Source organism: Andrena cerasifolii, chromosome 1, assembly GCF_050908995.1.
Source record: "Andrena cerasifolii isolate SP2316 chromosome 1, iyAndCera1_principal, whole genome shotgun sequence".
Classification (NCBI taxonomy): Eukaryota; Metazoa; Arthropoda; class Insecta; order Hymenoptera; family Andrenidae; genus Andrena; species Andrena cerasifolii.
Window position 1 is genome coordinate 32,217,091 of NC_135118.1, and position 24,649 is coordinate 32,241,739.

A 24,649-nucleotide genomic window follows, 5' to 3' on the forward strand; every position below is an offset into this window, starting at 1 on the left:
AGCGAGGTCAAAGGAGAGGTGTATCGATTTCGTTAGAGTCCACCGGCGCAACGGTGGCAACCGTTCTCGCGGGGTATATCCTCGATCTGTCATCCTTGCACCGGTACACGGTTTAATTGCGTACGCGAGTTTCCCTCAAACGAATCGCGGCCACTTCCGCGCTGTTTTCCCATTCCGCCTGCAACTTTCCGCGCGCGCTACACCCTCGAGTCGGGGTACGTATTCGTCGTCGCTTTTTTCTCGCGAGAAACTTTGTTATTACGGCGAAACGTGAATTATATCCGTTTCCATCTGGCGACCGGCGCTTTGTCTTGCTTCTTTGCAACACGCGGCCACGCCTCGCCAGCGCCGTTGCCATTGTCACCGCCGCCCCCTTTGTCGCCGCGCGGAAATCATCGATCCGACTTCGATTCGACGGAGAGTCAACCAGGATCCGACTATAGGAGACCGTAAATCTATCGGCGAAATAAATTTAGCCCTCAAATATGCTTATCCCGCAAGCGGAATTTCGAAGCGGGCAGTTTGTCCTACCTGAGGCTAACGACACTTGGAAAACATACGGGCATAATTCCCGGTCGAACTCGCCAGCGAAAGGTTCAAATTTGTCGCGAAACTTTGAACGAACTCCCGGTGGTATTGCAAAGCTGAAGGGACCGTTAATTTTCTTAACGTTTCGCGGGGAGGAAATCGGCGTGAGCTAATCGGCGAGCTACCCCGCGAGCGAGATAAGAATTCTTCCGGTAAGAGCGCCCAGGACGAGTCGCGTTAAAGGGGATCGTTTTCTTTCTAGGCGAGCGCAGTGGAAGGTGGTCGATGGGAACTGGCCGCGAGACGGGAACTGTCATTCCCGAAGCTTGGAAACTTCTGCGAATAGCCCAGCTACTCTTCAACAATTTCTGCACTCTTCAGCGCCCATAATGAACGCGGCGCCACCTCTGCACCTGTTGCACCGCCGACCAATTTTTCCATAATCTCTGGACGACTGTTGGCTCGAAACTGCGTCGATACCGTCCCGTCGACGCGATGAGGGAAGCGAACGACGGCAAGGGTCCCAGCCGCAAAGTAGCGCTCGAAGTTTCCCGGGACGAGATGCAATTCAAGACGTAGGAAATTCGCCGGGCGAAAGATGAAATGGACAATCTAATTCGAGATCGGAGCTGGTGTAAATGTGAGAAAGGAAGAGGGATAGGGCGCGAGAAGAGGAGGAGCAAGATGATCGACGCGACCAACGCAACGGAGACCGCGAGGATATGTTTCTTGCCGGGGGATCTGGAGGTCCTGGAGGATCCTCGGACCCCGTCCCTCAGGAGGATCAGCTACGGCATCATTCTGCCTACCATCTGTTGCTTGGGAATCATCGGCAATATCTTGAACCTGGTCGTCCTCACCAGGCGCAACATGCGTGGGACAGCTTATATTTACATGAGGGGTGAGTACCCAGCTCGTTACTCGTTCGCCGAAGTGAAAACGTCCCGGCTTTTCCACCGACGCGAACTAGGGATGTCCACTTAAAAAATATAGGATGTTTTTTTTTTCAACGATGTTTTACGGTACATCAATTGGTAAACGTCGACGTTTTCTTAACATCGAATACGTCTGCGTTTTGAATTAATTAACAGGTCACAAGTAGTAACATAAAATAAGAAAATGAAAAGAACAATTCAGAATCGAGTCTGTTTATTATCGTTAATGTAATAATATTTTATTTAAATGGTCCAGTGTTCCTTTTGTGGACTTAGTAAAAATAATAGTTTGTTCAATCGTTTACCCTTCAGCACAGGAATAGATTGAAGGGTAAATGATTGAACGAACTATTATTTTTGCTATGCCTACAAAAGGAACGCTGGGACATTCAAATAAAATACTGTTGTAGTGATGATGACAAATAGATTTGATTTTGAATTGTTCTTTTAATAATTTTCTGCTGCAATATCAAACATTGCATTGACTATAAACAAGGGGGATGAAACGAGTCTTTTTTTTGGCAAAGTCGAGCAAAATCACGACATGATCAACCAGCAGCTTGGGTTTGACGGGTGGTTTCACCCCCTAAATATGAAAACGGGCTGCTATAAAAAAACACGTATATCTTATTTTTCGGTCCTCTTAAACATATCCAAAATTCAAAGTAATCGCATGCGGACACCTGGGAACCTCTCCTTGTAAGAAGAAACTAACTTTATTGGTAAACTATTGTTGAATGATCAAGAACGCACATATTTAATGATAATTTATATCAAAATAATACTTTGTAGCATACCTTCACTACAATATTTAACTGTTTGATGCACTTCTCAGAAACTTTTACGCTCAATTGTCAGTATCATCGCCTATTATGTCTAGGGATCTAGTAGGGTAAAGGACCCAATTACTGACACCTAACCAATTACTGTCACCTTAAGCAATTTTACTTAAAACAACGAATAAATAAACTATACTATATAATCTATAGTATAGATTACAGGTTGAATTACATAATTCTTTTTCTGTGTGACTTTACAGCGTTTATTTATTCGTTATTTTAAGTAAAATAGCTTAAGGTGACAGTAATCGGTTATGTATCAGTAACTGGGTCCTTTACCCTATGCATCATTGCCTAAAGAGTTCGTCAGTACTTCATCGAAATTTTACGAAGTTCCATATTACGTACCGTTCCACATTACCCGCCTTCACCCTATCGAATAAATTTCGACCTTTGTGATATACTGTATTGGTCCGCTGTATCGACAAGTAGACACATTCTTACGAATATTTTTTATGCCTCGATGTACATCGAATATCCCTAACGCGACCCGCGGTGTAATCGCAAGAAATAATATGCAAACCGAGTGTAATAATCGTGGCGTCAGACGCGCGTTTCGAAAGAAGAGGCTTGGGCAGAGAGAAGCAGGGTCGTTATTGCGGCGCCGCGCAGTGTGTACCTTGAAATGAACTTATTCCGCGTTTACCTACGTAATATTCGAATACCAAGCACGGTCCAGACGCGTTTCAGAATGCATCCACCCCCGCGAACCGTTCGCGATCATTAATTTTCACGATCAGCGATCAACAAGCTCTCTGAATTTTAAAACGCGCGTCGGCCCTATGCCGAAACTAGTTAACGAAACGAGCGCCGTAATCGTAATTCAAAATAATCCTTACGCGCCGCGAGAATATTACGATATCTCTGCCAAATGAGACGGTTCATTTGCCATTTGGACACCGGGCCAAAGTAATCGCGACGCGGCCACGTTCGACCAAGTTTCAAACTAGATTCCCGGCTGAAGTTTTATTTTGCGGCTCGCACATTCACGGGCTTATCTGTTAGATAGAGTTTTCGTCGTTACAGTCCTCGGTTGAATTCATTACCGGCTTAACTCCAGCGCGACTACGCAGGTCCGCGTTATACATAATTCCGGCCCAGCCAGCGTTTAAAGTTTAAAGTTCCGTTGATACCTGTCGCGGGTGCGACGATCCCTTGGAGATTGGACGAACAGCCCGTTAAGGGGCGCGATATTTCACTTGGGGCAGAACTCGGCGTACCTTGCTAGAATTTCATAGAAACAAGGGCGCGGCCATATTTTCCCACCTCGAACTTGCGATTCTCAAAGGAACATTCCCGAATCCACCAAGACCCCGTATTTCGTGGAACGTTCGGCGGGGAAGGAGCAAAAGATGCTCGGTTGGTTGGCGACTGGAATTGCCGGCCAGCCTGGCTGGCGAATAGAATTCGGTGGTTTCCGCGAGGCCCTCGACGTCCACGCTCGTTTCCGGCCGGACCGCGCCAGTGCATTAGGGGGAAATTAGTCGGCAATTGAATTTCGGCATTTTCCCCGCTTCTACCGTTCTGTTTCGAATAGATCCTAATTTACGACATTCTCCGACATATCTTCCCGTCCCGCTCGTTATCCGTCGATTCCTCGAGGCAGCACGGACACTCCGCAGCGGACCCTAACGTCCCTCCACCAATCTCAATTTCTTAATATCGATATACACGGGGCGGTCTCGAAATATTCGCCCGTAAATTTCGAATATGGGCTGCGCGAATTGAACTTCCGCTTCGGCGCTCGAGATTTCCGCGGAGATTAATTCCCCGGGGGCCATTAATTCGCGTTATGTTTACGGTGAAACGAGGGAATTAATTACCGTTCTTCCGGGAGCACGGGGCGCTGTCGCGTGACTTTGGGCTCGCACGCAGCTGCCAGGACCTTAATCGCGTTGAACCGCCTTTATCATCGCAAGCATTAGCGCGGCCCGCCGTTGAATCGAGCCGCGAGGTCTTCTTGTCTGCGATCGGATCTCTCGAAAATTATTCGCCGCGAAATATTCAGGGCGTAAGCGCGCGAGGTCCTGTCGCGGGGCTCGGGAAATCAGGGGAATCGGGAGACTCGCGCTCGAGGAGGAGTGGCAATCGGATACGACATCGATATTCACGGGGGGTGATCCCTCGCTGCTTCCGGACGCGAGAAATCGCGCGAAATTTCCGTTCTATTTGGTTTTCCCGAGGCGTCGGATCCGCGCGTCTTTGACGGGCTTGTCGAGCAAGACGGGGGAGCGTAAAAAGAAACTGACGAGGGAAGGAGGGAAAAAACGAAATTCTCAATTTCATTTGCTACCTTTGTGTATTTGCCGCGCGCAAATAAGCCGCTTTGTTGTCTACGTCCCTGCGCGCCTCTCCCTTATCCGATCAGCTTCTTCTTTATTCAATTCCCTCTTATTTTATCAGCGCGTTCCCACCTTCGGAGTTTCGCTAATAAATTACAGTTGACGAGCGATTACCCTTCGGCTTTCTTCCCATTTTTCCCCACCCAACCATTATCCTCCCCTCTCCCCTCCACCATTTTTTTCCACCCACGAATCATTTTTCACATTCCACTCCCCCTTTTATGTCCTGTCTCGTCGTTCCCTTGCACCGCACATCGCCCGGGAGGCTTCTTCCTTCCACCTGTCGCCAAACGACCAAGCTTCTTCCTTTTTTCTCACCTCTCCAAGTCCCGATATACTACATTCTTCGTTTTAATCGTCTCCTACGCGTCTGGGACACTGGCAGCTCGAATCCCAGCGCTTGATCCTGGTATCGATCGGCAGAGCCGGTCTAATCCATCTCACCGTGAAGACGACTAGATGCCCGGCCGAGGTTCGCAAGGAAATTCATCCCCCTTTCTTGCGTTTCATCGACCGCGCGTTGCGTCCGCGCTCGGCACACGGAAAGACGGCAAAGCGCTGTACGTCAACCCATCGATTTCGTCCGGCACACAGCTCCCGCCGAGCTCGCCGTTCCCTCGGGTGATGCTCAGACACTAAGCTCGATTTGAAATTCTCCCCGAGACGCGGCAAGATTGCTGGCCCTTTGTTGGTATTTTGCCGGCGCCCCGGCTATTTACGCCTCGCAACACGTCATCGCCCTTGTAATTCGCTCTTCCCCGATTCCCTCTGTTTAGCCGAGTACACAGTCAAGATGAGGCCAGACCGATCAAAGGCGCACCTGCATACAGCCGACCGAATGGTTCGCTCCGAAGCCGGCGACAGTCGTAATGAGAATTTTACGCTCCACTGTAAGGCCCTGTTAGCCTGGGCGTCGCGCGGCTCTGGTCTTTGAAAAGAAAACTTACGACGCGACACACGCGGATGTAGACCGAGTCGGGAGTCGTTCGCACGTGAGAGCGAGCAAGTAAATAGAGGGGAAGCTGGCTAGACCGGCAGGGTCGCTATCGATATGCAAGATGGACGGCACCGGCGAGGATCAGGTCCGACTAAAAGGACGTGCCTTTGAGCGTGGAAGTATCGCGAATCCGGGGATATTGGAGCGGAGGAATTTGTGCGTAAGGAAATGCAATTTGAGACGTGCTCGGAAACGACGAGAGCCACGGCTCAGCCTGGCGCATACATATGTAAAGCAGGGTGGTACGCATAGCCACGGAATATTTACGCGCTCAAAAATACGTGGCGCGGGTCCAGCCATTCGTCGTTACGCCAAATGCCAGCCGCTAAGCCGCCAGGTTCGCGAATTTATATTCCTCTCCACTCAATTGCTTTGAATTTAACTGTTTGTTGCTTCGTGCGAAATGGACGCTTCGATCTTTCTGTGCAAGATTCTTCTGCGAGAGGTAGCTACTTGACGTTCGCAAGAAAGGGAAGCAAACGGGAATGTCCATTTTTCGTGATTTTGTGGTTTGTAGGATATTTTGTAATTGTTTTAAGCAGTACTTGAGTTAGATGGTAAATGACAACTAGTGGCAAATTTTAGCTGGGAAATTAATTTTGTTGGGTCACGTGTCCCCTAGGAGCTGGAAAATAAAATATCTTTAATTGTAAAATGTAAGTGGAAAGGAATTTTATGTTTATTTCTATTTGTGTCTAGGGGATTATTTGATTCTTTTAAATGTAAAGAGAAGAAACAAAGAAACAAAGAAACAAAGAAACAAAGAAACAAAGAAACAAAGAAACAAAGAAACAAAGAAACAAAGAAACAAAGAAACAAAGAAACAAAGAAACAAAGAAACAAAGAAACAAAGAAACAAAGAAACAAAGAAACAAAGAAACAAAGAAACAAAGAAACAAAGAAACAAAGAAACAAAGAAACAAATAAGTGAAGGGTAAGGGGAAAACAGAGAATGTCCATTTTTCATGATTTTGTGATTTATAGCATATTTTGTTTTTGGCAGCTGGGACTACCGAACTATTGAATCGCAAACGGTTATCAAGTTTAAATACCCCTCTGACAAGGGAAGATCCCCATCACGAAAATTCAAAAAATTCTGAAACTTTGTGAATCTGTAGGGGATTTCCTCCTGATTACAACGCAATTTTTGTTTGCTGCCCAAATTCACTCTAAGTGGTTGAAATTAACCCATGAAAATTCGCCTATTTTCGGATTTTGTGTTATAACTCGCGAACTGTAAGAGATAGAAAAAAAGTTTCAAGGCAAAAGTTACTTCTTTTAATTAGATCTAGCATTTGGTAAAAAAATATTTTACAGTTCACGAGTTATAACACAAAATCGGAAAATAATCGGATTTTTAGGGTACAATTGCACCCCCGTAATTTACTCGAAGTTGATAAAGATGGTTATTAATTCGACTGCTAGCCAAATTTCACGGAGCTGGCGACGTGTTTAATATTACAATTTCTTTCAAATATTTTACACGAGAGAATGATATTTACTCTTATTGATCTACGAAATTAAATATTCGTATGTATTGAACAAATTTTTGTAATTCCTAATAATCCCCAAAACTATATTAAAGTTAAATTGTTGATGAAACTGTTCCATAAAATGGACAATGTTTCATAATAGGTACTTTTACCTTAACCGCGAGTGGAAATGCGCGGCTAGACACCGCCAACCGAATAAGCTAACCTCCGGTCTGAGATTTTATTGAGTCGCGTCACTGGCGAGATCATAGAAGCACGTTTCGTGCCGCTTTCGACCAATTCAAGTTTCCGAATGAAAAATTGTAACAACGTTGAAACAGAGGCTTTTTAATTACGCTCTGCAAAAATTCCCGTGGAATTTTAAAAGCCTCGTCGAATCTTCGCAGCGCTTCTTTTCCTACGCTTCGCTCCCTCCACCGTGTAGACGCGATCATCGTTCTTCCCTATCACCCGCTCCAAGCTGGGATAAACCCGTGACGTCTCTGAGGCTAAATATTTTATAGAATTATGTACACGAATTTCCAAATGCGTTTCACTTCAATCGAATCGTTCTGAAGACTTTCCGTATCGATCGCTGCAAATCCGTCGCAGGGTAGACCCAGGGCGGTAGTAACACTTTGACTTTGGAATACGATTGCGCAAGAACTATCACAGTTAGAACAATAGTTCTTATACGAAAATGTTACTCACTTATCTGACATTATTGAGAACGCAACAGTTTCGCTGCACGTCAAATAATATCCAGGTTATTAATAAAAAACGAGAAGGGGAGAAACTGTTACAACCGTCTCTGACCCCGGGTCCGTTGTAACACTGCATGGAGTCGATAGTAGCACAAATTTAACTTCACAAAATCAAAATATTTATTAATTTTAATTATAATAGTAAATGAGAAAAAAGAAAATTTATAACCAAGTATGCGGCATCGAAATTGTGGCAGAAAACATTTTGGCTGGTACATTTTTCATGTGATCAATCCTTACATTCAGTACATTGCACCCATTTTTCATTTCTTTGCTTATGCTGTGCTATATGATTCCACGCAAACAAGAGAATATTATTCATCTTCTTTGTCACTGTTTGGTTCTGCCGTGGTACAACCGACCCCGACTGCCGATGTTGTAATCGCCCCCCAGTCAGGCTTTTGAACTTAAATTATAAAGTTTGATTAACGAGAGAGTTAAAAGTGATCACTAACGATCAGTATTACTTTAAAAATGGCCAGGTTAAATATTATAAAAAAGAAAAAACACGTAGTTGCAAAGGGAGTATTTATATTACAATTTTAAATCAGTAAGAAATAGTTACTTTAGTTACTTTATCTACGCTGCTAGGCCATGGATGTGTGTATTCCAAATGTCATTCTCCATCATACATCCAAAATTTGTGTTAATATCTACCATACGTTCTGCGATACTTAACGTGCTACAATCGCCCCCGGTCTACCCTAAGTTTACAAGTTTTCAGGTAACCCTACAGACATAGCTACGCACGAACGCGTATAAATGTAACAAATAGCTGTCGTTGATTCACAAATTATGATCAAGAAGTAAGAAATTATTTAGATAGTTACTATTCTTCGTGATGCACTCTGGAGGAAGTAAATAAGTGGAGCTCGAAAAAAGTTGAGTGTGTTGCGTATCCTAGTAACAGAGAAGGACAAAGCTATTATTTAAATAAAATTTCGAATAACGTGTAAAGTTAAAAAAAAATTACTCGTCACGCGTCGAATAAAGTTAACTCGCGTGAACGCACGAATGACGAATGATCAAGAAGTAAGAAATTATTTAGATAGTTACTATTCTTCGTGATTGCACTCTGGAGAAAGTAAATAAGTGGAGCTCGAAAAAAGTTGAGTGTGTTGCGTATCCTAGTAACAGAGAAGGACAAAGCTATCATTTAAATGAAATTTAAATAAAATAACGTGCAAAAGTTAAAAAAAAATTATTCGTCACGCGTCGAATAAAGTTAACTCGCGTTACCGCACGAATGCCGAATAATTGTTTCGACTTTTATTCGTTCCCCAAAATCGTATTTAATTAAAAATTTTGCGCATCTCTGGCTAGTAACCGAATCGGTGTGCCCAAACGAAGAGGCACCTGCACAGTTTGGGTTTGAATAATGCATAACCGCTGCACCCTCTTTTCGACCAGCCTCTAGGAAGAGGAAACGTAGGTGCGAATAGGTTAAACGTCCAGTTAACGAAGTTGGGAAGAACCGGAGGTGCTGGCAGTAGCCAGAATTGCGGTAGTCTTCTAATCCGAGAGAAACGAAGCGTACAAGGCGCTCGGACTGCACCTGCCGGGTATTCCGCGAGCCTTTCTCGCTTGGAATCCCATTACGTTCTTCCAGAAAATCGAGCGCGCCGGACAAGAAATTCCCCGCTCCATCGGCAAACTTTTTTCCTCGGTATCCGTTGGTTAGTTGGCTGTTAGCTAGCACGAGCCGGTGCGCAGGCGCGCACGCGAGCTCGCCTTATCACAGAACGTCTCTATCGCCGCGGCCGCCCGGCACGATGATCTTTCCTTCGAAACTTAACGTCTCCATTTGCGTCGCTCCAAACTTTATGAATATTAACGAGCACGCTGCCACTCTCCGCTTGTCGGCGCATTAAGTGCCACCTCTAAACTACTAACGGCTCCCTCTTAATCTTGACTAGAAGGTTACGTAATTAGCATTCGTCGTTGAGCGAAACTTTTCGCGGCGATCACGGTCGCGTTCGCACGAGCGCCAAAACTAACCGGGCATAAGCGGAACGGTTAAGAAGCTGTCGGTTAAAGGCGGGTTCGCGCGTATCAGTTCCGCGACGGAAATATTTTTTAAATTTTTTTTTATCTATTTCTTACCACTCACACTGACGCCAGTACACCCTCCCGGATTTGACACGCGAGAATCCCCCTTAATAAGCCGTGCGCCGCGCGGGTACCGGGCGAAGATCGCGCGATGCGGTGAAGCAACACGCATTCGAGGAGTCGCGGACTTACGGCGCGGCTTTGCCGCCTTTACGCCGCTGACTGAAAATATTACGCAGCGGGAACTCGAGTCGAGCGACTCGAGTTAGCTCCTGGCGATTCCAGCTGGCTTAGCGGTGAGTTATGATAGCTGGAGACAGCTTCTTCTAGCTTAACCTAGGACAACTCGGAGCCGCGTGCGCGTAACTTTCACTAGCTTAAACCGCTTCGCTTCTGCTTAATTATAAAATACGTTAAAGCCTGCGCGGCTTGTGTACGATATCTGCGCCGATGTGTCTGACCGCCACGAGTTCTGCGATGGGAATTAAGTGGAACAAAAGGCTCGGGGAACTTCGCGAGAATTATGGAACACGGATTGGGAAGTAAATTAACTAGCCAGATGCAAACATCCTTCGCCCTTTACGGTTTCACCTCTGCCAACCAGCAATTCGATTCCGCCAATAAGTTTTACTGTTCGCGAGAGGGACAAGTTACCTACCACCATGGGTCGTCGTAGATTTTGTAGTTTACACGCTACGCGGCCGTCATCCTCCTCCAGCCGGAAAGTAGAGGGCTCGCAGTCACGTGCGACCGATACACTGGCATTGAATAACGCGGCCGAGATGACGGTCGCTCGTTCTCCTCAAATCTTCGCTTCTGTCACCTCGCGGGGAACAAACAGCTACTTCGCTGGACACGATGCACCTTGCAGCTATTAATATTATTATTATTATTATTATTATTATTATTATTACTATTATTATTATTATTATTATTATTATTATTATTGTTATTATTATTATTATTATTGTTATTGTTGTTATTATTATTATTATTATTATTATTATTATTATTATTATTATTATTATTATTATTATTATTATTATTATTATTATTATTATTATTATTATAATTTACGGGTATCATGCCCTTTGGTTTACAAAGATAGGAACTTAAACAGAAGGATTACATGTAGATTTAAAACTAAAACTCGAACTTAAGCAACAGCTAAAACTAAAGATAGAAGCATAATAGAATAAGTAAACTAGCAACAAAGCTGAGAAAGAAAAGAAAAGCTGAAGCTTAAGTTAAATTTAACAAGGAGGAACGTGTAATCAGGCGGAAAGGAGAAACACTTCTTTAGAAGCCATAAACGGCAGAATTTTCGTCGAATCTTTTTCTATGTATTCACGAATCGCAAAACGTTATTATATCATGTCAAGACGAGATAATAAACAAAATGTGAAAACGCGCAAAATGTGAGATCTGAAAAAGTGTTCCCAATTTCGTCCCCCAAGAAAATGTTTGTAAAGCGGGAAATAAATTGAAAAGTTCATTTATTTATTGATACAAGCGATGTTATACTTTATGTGTGCAAACAATCGCGGCAAATAAACGCCTTCATTATCGAGCCACCGCCGTATTTAATGGTTGATTGGATATTTCGCTTCTTAAGACGGTCCGATGACTTACACCATACCCTTTTTCTTTTTTTTATGTTCATTAATGCAAATTTTGATTCGTCAGACCATATAATACTTTTCCAAAATGATAAGGGCTTGTTAGAATGCTGTTTAGCAAATACCAGGCGTTTCTTTTGATTTCTAGCATTAATAAAAGGTTTCTTTTTCGCTGTATAATTGTTTAATCCGTTTTCATTCAACCTTCTTCTCACGGTTCCTTCGTGTATACGAACAGGATTTAAATTTTCTTTCACGGCTCGAGCAGATACGGCGGGATTCTTTTTTACTTCCCGAATTATCATCCCATTATCTCCTGGCGATGTTTTCCGTGGTCTACCAGATTTGATTAAATTATTCACTGCTCCATATTTATTTTGTTTATCACAATTTTTTTAGCTCCCATCATCGAAATTTCATACCTTTTTGAAGTGTCTTTAAACGTTAATCCATTTTTTCTATCTCTAACAATAAGGCGCCTAATATCAACGGACTTTCTATTATCTCCATTTATCTGTGTAATTAAGGATGCACAAGATTATTAAAATCAATACATATCTAGAAGGGAAGAGAAAGATCAACAAATGTTTACTAGATTATCATGTTACGATATATTTATGACAATGTTAAAGCTTCTAAACTTACTTTTGTCCGTTGCATATTTCGAATGAACTCGACTGTTAACATGGGAAAACAGTCGCATAAAGAATAGACTTTCTATGTCGTATTTTTTATTTTTATTATATTTTATGTCGTATAGAATGGGAGAATGCCCGCCGACTAGATCACTGTCACCAAAGTCAGGAAAACATTCTAGTACTAATGTTACTAATATTCACGCGCACGGGTACCAACTTTAAACTTTCTTTTGTCCGTCACTGTATATAAATAAATAAACAAAAAAATACTCGTGTTTGGATCGAGTACTAACTCACGAAATAAACGAAGCGGCGGCCAGAAGCTACGCAGCCTGATATATCGGTGGCTCGACCCGAGTATCTACATTGAAAGCCACGTTTCAGCGGCCGCGCCACTAAATTAATTAGCCGGGTGCATCGGCTCTTCTTACGTTCCCCGATTGTGTACCGGAAACTTTCCTCCCGCGCTCGCCGCTTTCGACTTCTTGCGCCCGTTGTCTTGCGCTGCCTATGGCGCCGTTGAATCCATCCGAGACATCGAGGTCGTTTCTCTTTCAGAACGAGCGCGACGAAAGACGCCAAGTTTCGCGCTCAGCTCGAGCGTGTGGTTGCAGAAGGGAGGGCCGCCCCTGAACTGAATAGTTTCCCCAAGAAACCGTGGGCAATCCGCAACAGCCACGTTACACTGTCCTTCAACTTTATCTCGCAGAATTATTGCGCAACCGAGTGCAAGATTTTGTAAATATTCAACCCCCCGTTCCGACGAGATTCTACGGCCAAGGCGTTTAATGGGATTCGGCGCGGCAATAAATAGTATAAAAGAAAATTACGGAGCACAGTGTTTTCTATGAATATTCACGAGGGGCGTGGAGGTGTCCTGCGTTACTTTGCCTTAAGACAGCAATTAAGCGTTCGATTCCCTTTTGCACCTGCCTCGCTATATATTTCAAATCGATCGAGCTTTCAACGGCGACGATGAGAAGGCCTCGACGATCTACTGCGGCGATTCGCGTCTCGAAGAAAATTCAGGTCTCTACGGAAGCCCGAGAATTTTCAAACGGTCACTTTGTAATAAATAAAAGAGCGAGGGTACGTAAATAACGCGGTCAGGGCAGAGATATGCGTTTAATAAAGTTGATTACGGTTTCCCCGTGAGGAGCAACGATCCCGCGCAGCACCTACTGTTTCCAAGTGGTTACGAGCATCTCCGCGGATTGTATCGTTCGAAACAGAGGGGATGAATCTTGCTGCGAGCAAATGCGCGATCATAGGAGGACGATAAAGCCGGGATGGTTCGTTGTTCCACGAGGTATCGATTGCTCGTCCACGCAAGGAAATCCTCCTGCCGGTTTCTTTGCGTTTTCCCTGGGAGGTGCGCGGCAAGAAAAAATAAAGTAGGCGGCTATTGGCGTAACACAGTGGAGAAAGCGGAGCGTTGACGCAGCGCGTAGATGCGATCGCGCACGTAAAAGGAGCATTTCCGCTAATAAGGGTCGACCGTCGGGTTCGGTGCGAAAACGAGCCGAGCCGAGCCGTCTATCGAGGAGAGGAGCGATTCCGCGCGAACGCAGGAGCAGAGAGCCCCGAGGGCAAAACCGATAAGGCCACGCTCAGAAATTGTATGGAAACCCCTGCTATTTCCTCCCCGCATTCCCTCTTCGTCGCTCTCGATCTGTACAGGGTGCACACACCAGCTTCGACTAATCTCTCCCCGTACCAAACTCCGGCGGCTATTAAAAAACCGCTCGCGACTCGAGAACTACCTAACACGCTAGATTCAGTAAAGAACGCTTAACGAACGTCCCCCGTTTCCCGGGGAGTTCCTGCACCTTCCTCGCCGGAGGACAAAAAGCAAATCACGAGCGCGAAATGGATGTCACTGGTTTCCGGGAAAAGCAAATTTATCGACCGTTCTTTCGCGACCCGCTTTAATTTATGCACGCCAAACAGATGCTTGCTTTCTCGCGGAAACTTGCGAGCCGCAGACAGCGCGGGTCCTCCCGCGAATTTCTGGAGGATTGAAACTTTCGAAGCTCCCAGAACGAATGATTATTATTATATACAATAAACGGGCTTTACACATAATAACGTGAAACATAACTAATACAAAGTCTGTCCATCACGCAGTCACGTCTGCGCGCACATCCGACACGACCCTCTGCAGCAATACGGAGTAGTTACCAAATGAACAAGGGAACAAATCAATGTCCAGGAAATGGTCATTGAATTCACGCATACCACGGTTGATGGGATCCGCCGTGTGATGAGCACACGACGGCAATCTGGATTCAAATACGGGCCGAATGCGGAGGTTCCTGCGCGGGGCATAAAAGTTTAACCTGCACTGCAAGTCGGCGCAATGTATTCGGTGATGGAATGTTTTATACGAAAATAGAAAGCGACCTGAAATTGAACGACCAGGTTCACAATGGCTGATTCAAGATCGTGGGCTATATATTAAATAAAAAATATATAAAAAAATTTTTATGGGAAACGATTTTATTCAAAATGTAGTAAAAACTGATAAAATGCACTGAAAAATAGTTGTTTTCTTGTGCTTTAAGTTTGATGGTGTTAATATCACTTTAAATAAACTCGTGGGGCACCATGTGCAACCAGAAGTTGAAGTATTAAAGTGATTCATATCCTGTTATGAAATATCGTGCCACACAATTTTATTTGAAGTGATATTAACACCATGAACATTGAAGTACAAGAAAATAATTATTTTTTAGTTATTAGTGCATTTTAATTTAGTTTTTTCTACATTTTTAATAAAATTGTTTAACATACAAATTTTTTTAATAATTTTTTTATTTACTAGCTTTTAGTGTTTGTGGATTTACATTTCACAGCTCAGACTTCTTTACAAATATCTTTTATTGCTCGCGTGATTTTTGCAGGAAAAAATCAGGATTTCAACATAAAATAGCCGCCATTTTGTTTTAACTTAATATTTTGGAAAATTCTCTCCGTCAACCTGAGGATACATTAATATACTAACGAAATCTTTTTTGTTTTTTGATTTTAGATAATCTGGTTCCGAATGGTAATGCTCACCGCAAAACCAAATTTTTAAAAATGCTTCTTGGATGTCCCTTGTTATTTTATTATAAACGTAAATATTTTTCTACGAAAAAATTACCAAATGTTCTTTAAATATTGCTCTTTTAAGCGCAAAAAGTTCTGTAAAAATATACGCTTCCGCTTCTTCAAAAAAAATTCACAAATATTCGCCTCTTTTCGACTGCCTGACTAGGCATAACCCCTTAAAAAAGCACACACTACACAGACATATTTCTTGATTTTAATTTTTTTTTCGTAAATTTTGAAAATCTAAGTTCAAATTCGTTGTTAGCCGTCAGCAAAACCCCTTTGCCCTCCCGTAGGTATCTCAGAAACTAATTGTCACCTGAACTTGAAAATTTGTTGTGATTAATATCTCATCATAAGGTATCATTGGCACAAAATTCCGTTCCAAAATCGTGGGACCAAAAAGAGGCAAAAGAAGCCTAATCTTTGGGTCGCTCTTTATTTCCCCTTCGCTTGCCTCACCCTGAGACATGACCTTAGTCGCTCCAGTTGCAGCCGTTGACTAGGAGTCAGTTGTCATCAGTTATCTTGTACGGACCCTTGTAGCGATGCCCTGTTCTTCAGGATACTTCTAGCAGTCTCCGACGACTCCAGCCCAACACATATGTGGGCTGGACTCCCAATTCTCGGCGTACGAATAATGCGGCAATCCGTCGAAAGAATCCCGCGTAAGATGGAGTTGTTCGAGGATTCCTGAAACCATGTATCAATATGTTGGGCGCTCTACTATGGCGATCATTCATTTCCCTGATGACCTCCCCTGCCACGGTAGCATCAGGATGCTGGTGATCCATACTAGCAGAGGACCTCTCTTTCAGAAGTCTGACTCTCTCCGGAAGCTCAATCACGGTTCCGCGCATGTCGGCAAGCTCCGTTCTAATACATGACACGAAATCATGTCGAAAGTTCTCAAGTTCTCCCAATACTAGGTCCTTGATCTCATTGACCGATGGACTAATAGGCTGCGAGTCGCAGCCTGCGACAATGCCGACTGTGATAGACTATGATCAACATCGATCAGTCTTCCAGAAACTGTCGACTTACAATTTAAAAGGCGACCGTTGTGCCAGGGGTGAGCCGAACGGCTAAGGCAATGAGAACCTGCATTAGACACCACAGAACAATCCGAACAGGTTACCGAATTGACCACTACGGAACTACATCCCTTACACTTTTTATCGGCAGGAGGCACAATGACTATGGTACGAAACACACCTTCGGCGCCGATAACCGAAATACCAAGGAACACCAAGAATTGCAGGGAAGAAAGGCAATTATCCAGCCAAAAATCGCCGAGCTTCCTAACGATGCAGCGAATGTAGAAGCCAACACAGATGCGTTCTTCGCTAAGGCCCCGACGAATAATCCAATTTATATATATATATATATTAAGCCACTTAACTAATCCGGATCAAAACCAGCGATACTAGGAACTTTAAACTATGACATAACGGATTACTGGGGCGGAATGTAAACACGTCCGTTCACTAATGAGGACAGACTATGACTATGAATAATGGAACGCAGCCTCTGCTTTGCGCTTGTTAAGCCTCGGTGTTTATTTTCGCCTAGTTTACGGCAAGCCGGCCGGGTAGAGCGGGGGTCCCCGGCCGGCTTGATCACCGAAAAAGAATCGCCGGTTTGCTGGGAAATATTCCACGTATCCGCTGGAAGGTGGCGATATAGGTTCCGACCTGTCCGCCGCCTGCACGCTGAAGGAATGCCGATGTGACGAAAGCAGCGGAGGAACCCTTCTGTCCTGCGCGTTTCAGGGGAGGCCACAGACGAGTATGTCGCGAATGAAACGTGGGCAGAATCGTGAAAAAGCTCTATGCCGCCTTAAGCGGACGCAATGGGTTCATTTAGGACGTTAGGCAGAATTTGCATGACGTCGGGGAGGGCGAGGACGGGGACAGTTCTCTGTTGGGCAGGGGCGAAAGCGGTGACAGAAGCACGAGCAGGGACGGCGGCTGCGACGGCGACGCTGCGTTTCCCTCGACGGCTAAGCAGATTCAGTGGCCCCGATCTTAAGCTTCGTTCTCGGTGTCTTAAGATAACGAACAACGTCTAAACGAACGTTCCCCGCGCTTTTTCCTTCTCGTCAGCCTTTATATTTACGACTTCTCGATCACCCTCGCTTGCGGACGCGTTCCGATTCTTCAGCGACACTTATTAGAATCTTCCCGCAGAAGTCTTCTTCTTCTTTTTCTTTCCGGAGCACTCGTGAAGCGCCGCACAGTGGTACATAATGACATTTTTTCTTAAAATCACCCTACAGGTCGTATTTTTTCAGAAAACTTGACGACTCTTTTTTTAACTTCTTCGCAGTTCAATTCTCTATCGATCTGTCCGGCCGAATTTTGAATTTCGTTGCTGATTTTTTTATATTTACCGAATTATACAACACTTATCGAAGATCGGTGTCTGTGGGCTTTTTTGGCCGACTGTTCGGAATTTAAAGTCAGATTTTCGAAATTGAAGGTGGCAAATCCAATATGCCGAATATAGTTGACTGTTCTGACTCAATGTTGGTCAGCAGGATTTTTAATGTTTGATATTTTGAAACATGTACGTAAACAAAAAATCAGAGATTTGCTTCCAGAAGCACAAATCCTGCTCCACTAAACAAGATTGCGCATAATAAAATCGGAATTCTAAAGGCAACCGAGATGAAACGTTAAATGAATCAGGCCTTCTAAAAATATCAAACATTAAAAATCTTGCTCGTCAATATTGAATTCGAAAAGTCAACTATAAGAACGCGTATGAACACAGACGAATATGCTTAAATATGCAAAATCACGTGACACATTTATGAGATGCGTAAAAATTTGTCAAAATACGAATGCACACCCGCCATTTTAAATTTTACAATTTGATCTACAGTATTAGATTTGTGGTACAAATAAAAAAAATTGATCTTTATAATAATTACCTCATATTCGTAATCAGCGTCCCCGAAAATCTAGACGCACTGTTTCTTCGGAATAAGCCCATTTTCTGAAATTTTGCTTCAACATATTGGATTCAAAGACGCTCACAGATACTGATCTTCGAAAAGTGCTGTACAGTTCGTTAAATATAAAAAAAAATCAGCAACGAAATTCAAAATTCGGCCGGACAGATCGATAGAGAATTGAACTGCGAAGAAGTTAAAAAAAGAATCGTCAAGTTTTCTGAAAAAATACGACCTGTAGGGTGATTTGAACAAAAAATGTCATTATGTACCACTGTGCGCCGTTCGTTAGATGATTAAAAGTGCAAGAACTGATTTACTATAGACTACAAGTACCATTAACCCTTTAGCGTCCAGACACTTTTCCATTCGGAAAATAATTATACTTTTTAGGTCTCTTACACATTATAGATAAGCATGCATTTAAAGCACAAACTTTGTATTTTAAATATCGAGCCACATTTTACTCCGTACACGCCCAGTGTGACGTACCTATACGTCACATCTAGAACATCATATTTCCACTGACTGTTTCGAGAAAAGAACGATGAAGTGCACGTATCGGGACCATTCTTCAATTAATTAATCGCAAGAAAACATTTTCTTCCGTCGGGAAAAGTGTCCGGGCGCTAAAGGGTTAAACATGAATTCACCTTTTAGTATAAAATGTCTATGCTTTAGGTTTGTATTACGTTAAAAGTCAATACTAAAGCGGAAAGCTCTCTAAATTGATCAGAAACTAATCCCTTAACGGTAAGGGTCTTGTTATCTCAACGGCACAAGGAAAAGAAGAGATAAATCATTGCCGGAAGATTGTTTATCTGTTTCTGGGGTAGATACACGTATATTTATGGAACGACGTAATACATGTGTAGTACTTGGAGCGGAAGCCGCTCGAGATTACTTCGGAAGATTCAAAAAGCAGAAAATTAAGTCCAGCAGCATTAGCAGCTAGCTATCGTTCAGCCGCGGGACGAGATTGTTTGCCGCGCGATATTTATTTCGGTGCAGAACTTCACGAACGATACAGCTTGCTCTTGAACCCTTGTTTACGTTTTCGTTTAACTTCGCCCCTTTGCTCGTTCTCCCCCGCCCGTTTCTTTCCGCCTTCCGTTCCCAGATCTTCCTTCAAGATTTTTACAAACTCCAGATCTCACGGTGTTCGCGAGCTCGACCGCGACGAAACTCTCCATCGTCCTTCGTTTCTTCTTTCTTCTCAGTTTGCCGACGTACGGGCGATTCGCGTGGAAACTTTCCGCCCAAGGACTGCCACGAGTTTCGTCGCGCCGGGGGAAAAAAGTAAAATCATTTTCGCTCGAGCTGCCAATAAATATAACGTGATTTATCGCGTGTACTTGAGCGCCATCGCGAGCACCGAAACTTCCAGTTGCTCAAATTGGCCCCTAAATTCGATTCAACTGCGCGAGTGCCATTTTCAATTACAACAGGGCTTCTCATTGACATTCGATCGGGGATGGCGCACAATTTTCATCCAACGTACGAAGCCTCAGACGAATTAGGTACCGTAAACTGGGGTGACTTTGTTCGTCCGGGTGACATTGCTCACTTCTCGGAAAAACTTTATTTTATTTTATTGTGAAAAGTAATTAGAACAAATGGCGTTTTGTAGTCGATAGCAATAATGTATCTAAGGTCAAGCGAAAAAAAACAATAGCGAATTCAATCATATGGTAATTTTTCAGTCAGAGTAAAGAATTACATAAACAAAATTTTTTTTCTCCAAGTGAATTTTGTGATCTCCGAACTTTGTGCTGTTGAGAAAAAATAAACCTTAAAATATTGTACAGAATTGTTACACAATGCTGGGACAGGGCCGGGAAAAACATTGTTAAATTCGTTAACAATACACAAGGGGGTGTAATTGATCCCTGAAAATCCGGTTATTTTTCAACTTTCTGTTATAACTCGTGAACTGTAAAATAATTTTTTTACCAAATCGCGAATTATAACACAAAATCGGAAAACAGCCGAATTTTCAGGGGTCAATTACACCCCCCTAGAGTGAATTTGGGCAGCAAACAAAAATTGCGTTTTAATCAGGAGGAAATCTTCTACATATTCACAAAGTTTCAGAATTTTTGAATTTTCTGGTTCGGGATCTTCCCTTGTTAGAGAAAACGTTGGAAGGCGTCCCGAAAGCGAACATACTTAATTACGACTAGACGAATCTTAGCGACGACCCGGGAACGAAAAAGCCTGTTTTCGGCGTGGGGTGAAATACCCAGAGCGCATTTTAAGGCTTCTTTTAAATAATATTTTTTTTAAACTTATGTTTTGATAATACTAGTCTTATGTATCCATTAGAATAAGAACGATTGTTCAATCATAACTCAATAATAAGTTTCAGGCATGTTTTCACTGAAAAATTTCACGTGGGCAAAGACACCCCAACTGAGCGGGCAACTATGCCCTTTTTTTTGGCATTTTAAAAGCGTACGTTTAAGTAAACAATTTTTTTAAAAGCCTATTTAAATCTACACGCGATCTACCGTAAACAGTATTTTTCAAACTAAAATTTAATGCACTGGGTGTGCTAAAAATGTTATTTGAAGTTCGAAAGTGGGCAAAGTCACCCCAGTTTACGGTACGTTCAAAGTTTGAAAAAGGACCGTGTGCTAACCGAACCAGCAGCGACGCGCGAAAAGACCTTTATGCAAATCCAGGATGGGAGGGTTAATTTCTTTCTACCCAAAAGCTGGGGAATCTCGTTCTTTTGCGATTAAACGGTCCCTCGTTCCTCGAAACGGCACCTTCAAGCTGTTCTCCTGGAAGTCACGCGTCGCTGTCCCGCAGCTGTTGGCAGTACTACTTAGCTGGTAGCTGGATCGGCGAAGGAGAGGCTTATCGTGGAAGAGAGGCTCTCCGCGCTGCTGTAGGTCTGCTCCTAGTCCGAGGACGATTTTGTCGAACGCCGAGGATTCCTCGTAATATGCATGACGACGCTGGGGCGTTATTTCCCCGGGGCTACCAGTCGGGGGCATGCGCGAATTAATTCCCTCGCGGGGGCAAGCACGTTTCGTGCGCGTCGCGATACTGCGAGATTTTTAAAACGCGTTGCGTGACACACAGACCGCGTAACGACCCACGCTCGCTATCTCCCTGCAGTTGTTTATCGCCAAGCAGCTATTTTAATCGCGTGGCAATCATCCTGGCGCACCCTTTTCAATTATTCCTCCCGGTTCTCTTGCGAAGGGATGTTGCCAAAAGTGGACTGCGCCGCGTTCGAAGAGCGGCGACTAGTGGTCTGGAGGCGACTCGCCGAGGTCCTCAGCCTTTCGAGCATCCTGTCGCTTTAGCTTGATCGAAAGTCCGCGCTGCCCCCGGATCAGTTTATCACACCCCTGTATTCGTTACCAGCGATGCTAACGCGGAATGGTTTATCACCGTGACCCTCGAGCTCGTTTCTGTCGCTCGAATTATTACGACGCGTCCACTCTAGTTTCTCTCGCCCTGCGAAGGGATGTCAGCACTCGCCAGCTTTGTTAAAGTTACCAAACTTCTCCAGAGTCATCGAAATAATTCTCACCGGGCTCCCCTGCTCCCTTCCAATGCGCCGAGGAGCAACGCGATGGTACACCCTCGCCGGGCAAGCTTATTCGATACGTTCGTTTAAAGGACGTCGCGAGCGGGCGAGAAAATGACGTTCGGTCGGGCCGCTGGGATCCCAGTGTTTGGTATTCGAAGAGAGCGACGCGGCAAACAACGGAAAGTTCGAATGTCGCGCGCTTTGTTCCATCCCGCGCTTTTGTTGTCTGCCGTTCCCACGGCATAGCCAGCAGGCGAGTGCGCGCGTGATCGGCATCGCGAAATCGCCGGAGCTTTGCGGATCGACGCCAGCATCGCTTTAGCTGGATGTCGCCGCGAGGAATCGAATTAATTACCCAAATTACGCGACGTCGAGCTAGGTGGTTGCCTCTGACCTAACCCAGTCTATTTGCGTCTCCTTCTTCCCGCAAACAACGTTATTTACGACGCTTTCCTTGCCACCGGGCATTAACGCGAACAGGCTCCCAAGTACCCGGCTAATATTACAGATAGATACTCCCCCCGGCCACGAAAACCTGCAGTTTATCACGGCGCTGCTTAGCTAACCCGAGAATGGCTCCTCTGCGAGATCCGGGAGTGAGTCGAACGGCAAAGCTGTCGCGTGGAGCTTCGGCGAAGATACCCCGGGGAGGAGCGTCGCCTTCGATCCTTCGTTGGGAGCTGGATAAATTAAACGCGTCCGGGACGACGCGATTTGTAAAATGTCGCGACGCGACGCGGCGCCCAGCGACGGTGTCCTCGCGGCGATATCTCTGCTCGTCGCGAGCGCGCTCATTCAGCCTCTGGACAATTGATATTCCAATCGAACGTAGCTCCTGAAGCGGCCGCTGCATTGTCCATACCGAGCAATTTATCGCGCTTAACGGGGGACGATTCGCGTTATTAACGCGGGCGTATTAACGCGCGTCGCATCGTGACGCGATTTAGAATTTCGTTCGACTCCGGTATCGAAAACCGATCAGCAGCTGTCCCGCCTGCTCAGCTTGTATCGTCCGCTGCCGTGAATAGACGCGGCCGAGCCGGAGAGCAAAGAAACCAAAGAGCACCTACAGATGCGTTTTATTAAAAGCACCCGGAGAGCCCGTGCGAATCCCGATATCCCTGACGATACGCTTCCTTCTGCAAACGGAATCCAGCAGAAGCGGAGAGCAAAATCCGGGTTTCTTTTCTTCTTACAAAATGCTTGAATTACTTCAATCGTGGTTACACTAATCTCCTTTTTTTTGTTTATTAATCATTTGGGGATGCCAGGGGATGTTTCAATGGGGACGTAAGTAAAGGCTGAAGGATGGAGAAACTGGTGGATGCCTCTGAGTGGGACGTCGGCTAAATATATGTCGAACCCTTGTCAGTAATTTGCCAGAGTCGCTTTTTGAAAATCTCATTCAAGTAGGCGGCTCGAGTGGACTCGATAACGATAAACCGTAAGATTTTATATAATTCCCGGCCGTCGCGTCGTCTCGAGCGTAAAGCCTTGGTCCACGAAAAGGGATCGAGGACCCCACGTTTCTTTACAATCGATAAAAGCCAACGAACCGTCCAACGAATTATCCTCCACGGAAAGACAGAAAGTGGAGAAAGGAGAGCCTGAAGCTAACGGCTTCATCTGTGCGAGCAGTGTAAAAGCTGATCTATCCGCGAGAAAAGTCGAGAACAGTTTGTCGTCCGGGGCAAAATGGAACTTAAATCGTGTCCGAGCCTTTCAAGTGTCTCTCGTTAGAAAAGTATAAAAATTGATCCAATAAAGGGAGAAAGCTAGCGCCAATTGCAATGGTCGCCGCTCGAGGGTCGAGGGTAATAAAAGACGCACCTCGGATAAGAATGGCCGACGACGGCCGGGCGAGCATCGTAATTTAAACGTAACGCGTTATTCCGTCTTAATGGGAGTAGCAAAACGAGTTCGAGATAAAACTTTTACGAGCAGCCTGACGTGGCGTGTAGCCCACCCCCGCCAGACAAACCGTGCTTACTTCCAGGCTTTCAGCGATGCTGATCGATTTCACGAATAATCGGTAATCGTGAGTTCGAATCTTTCTTCCATTTCATTAGCAAAACTTTCAGATTAAACGTTTCCCGCCACGGATTGATATAGCATTTCCAATGCGAATGAATCGACATCGAAATGGGCCATTAATCACAGACGAGGTATAGAGCAGAGCAGACCTCCGTGGTCCAACTTTCACTACCTTACCGATCTAGATATTACAGGCTCGTCGCAGTGACCTCTGTTCCCGAACGACGCACAGTGGGCCGTATTTCAAATTTTCCCGCCTTTTGGGTCTCTTTTTTAAGATATCGGAATGAAATTTTCGCCACAAAATAGGAAAACATTATTCTCTTCTAATGATGTATTTTTCATTTTTTTTAAAACTTGTTTGTGATAAAACAAATTTAATACTGTTTATTTGATACTTCAGTTAATGCCCTTATCAGTGGTTTAAGTCGGATGCTCGGGTAACTTTTCGTTTCCAAGTTAGAAGGAAAAGTCGAATAATAAAGGAAAGTAGCAACAAATCGGTTTGTTTAAATTAAAGACCAGGCTTTTGCGATAAAAATCTTCTTTTATTGGTAACTAAGTGATATAAATAATCCGTTAAAAAATAATGCTATGCGGCAGTAACGAGAACAGCGACATTTTTTAAATTTCAGAAGGAATATCTTGCAAACGACAAAAAGTTCCACTTTCGGACCAATTGCAATATTTTCAGCACACCGTCCTCTAAATGATCACAAGAGAATCATTTCCCCCCCTCGCGACGGTCTGTTGAAGAAATATTGCCCGAAGTGGTGTTGCATGTGGCTTGTCTATGGAGGGAACCGAAACCTGAAACCGTCGACTGTGTTTCGGTA

The 24,649-nt window shown here is 44.3% G+C and overlaps 1 protein-coding gene across 1 annotated transcript in view; it reads left to right on the top strand.

Moving 5' to 3' along the window:
* Window positions 1-24,649, top strand: part of LOC143376064 (putative G-protein coupled receptor B0563.6) — a 43,032-nt gene that overhangs the window by 12,619 nt on the left and 5,764 nt on the right. Inside the window, exon 2 of the mRNA XM_076825899.1 lies at window positions 791-1,429. Coding sequence (XP_076682014.1) covers window positions 1,132-1,429 — 298 coding nt within the window. The 5' untranslated portion in view covers window positions 791-1,131. The remainder of the gene's footprint in view (window positions 1-790; window positions 1,430-24,649) is intronic.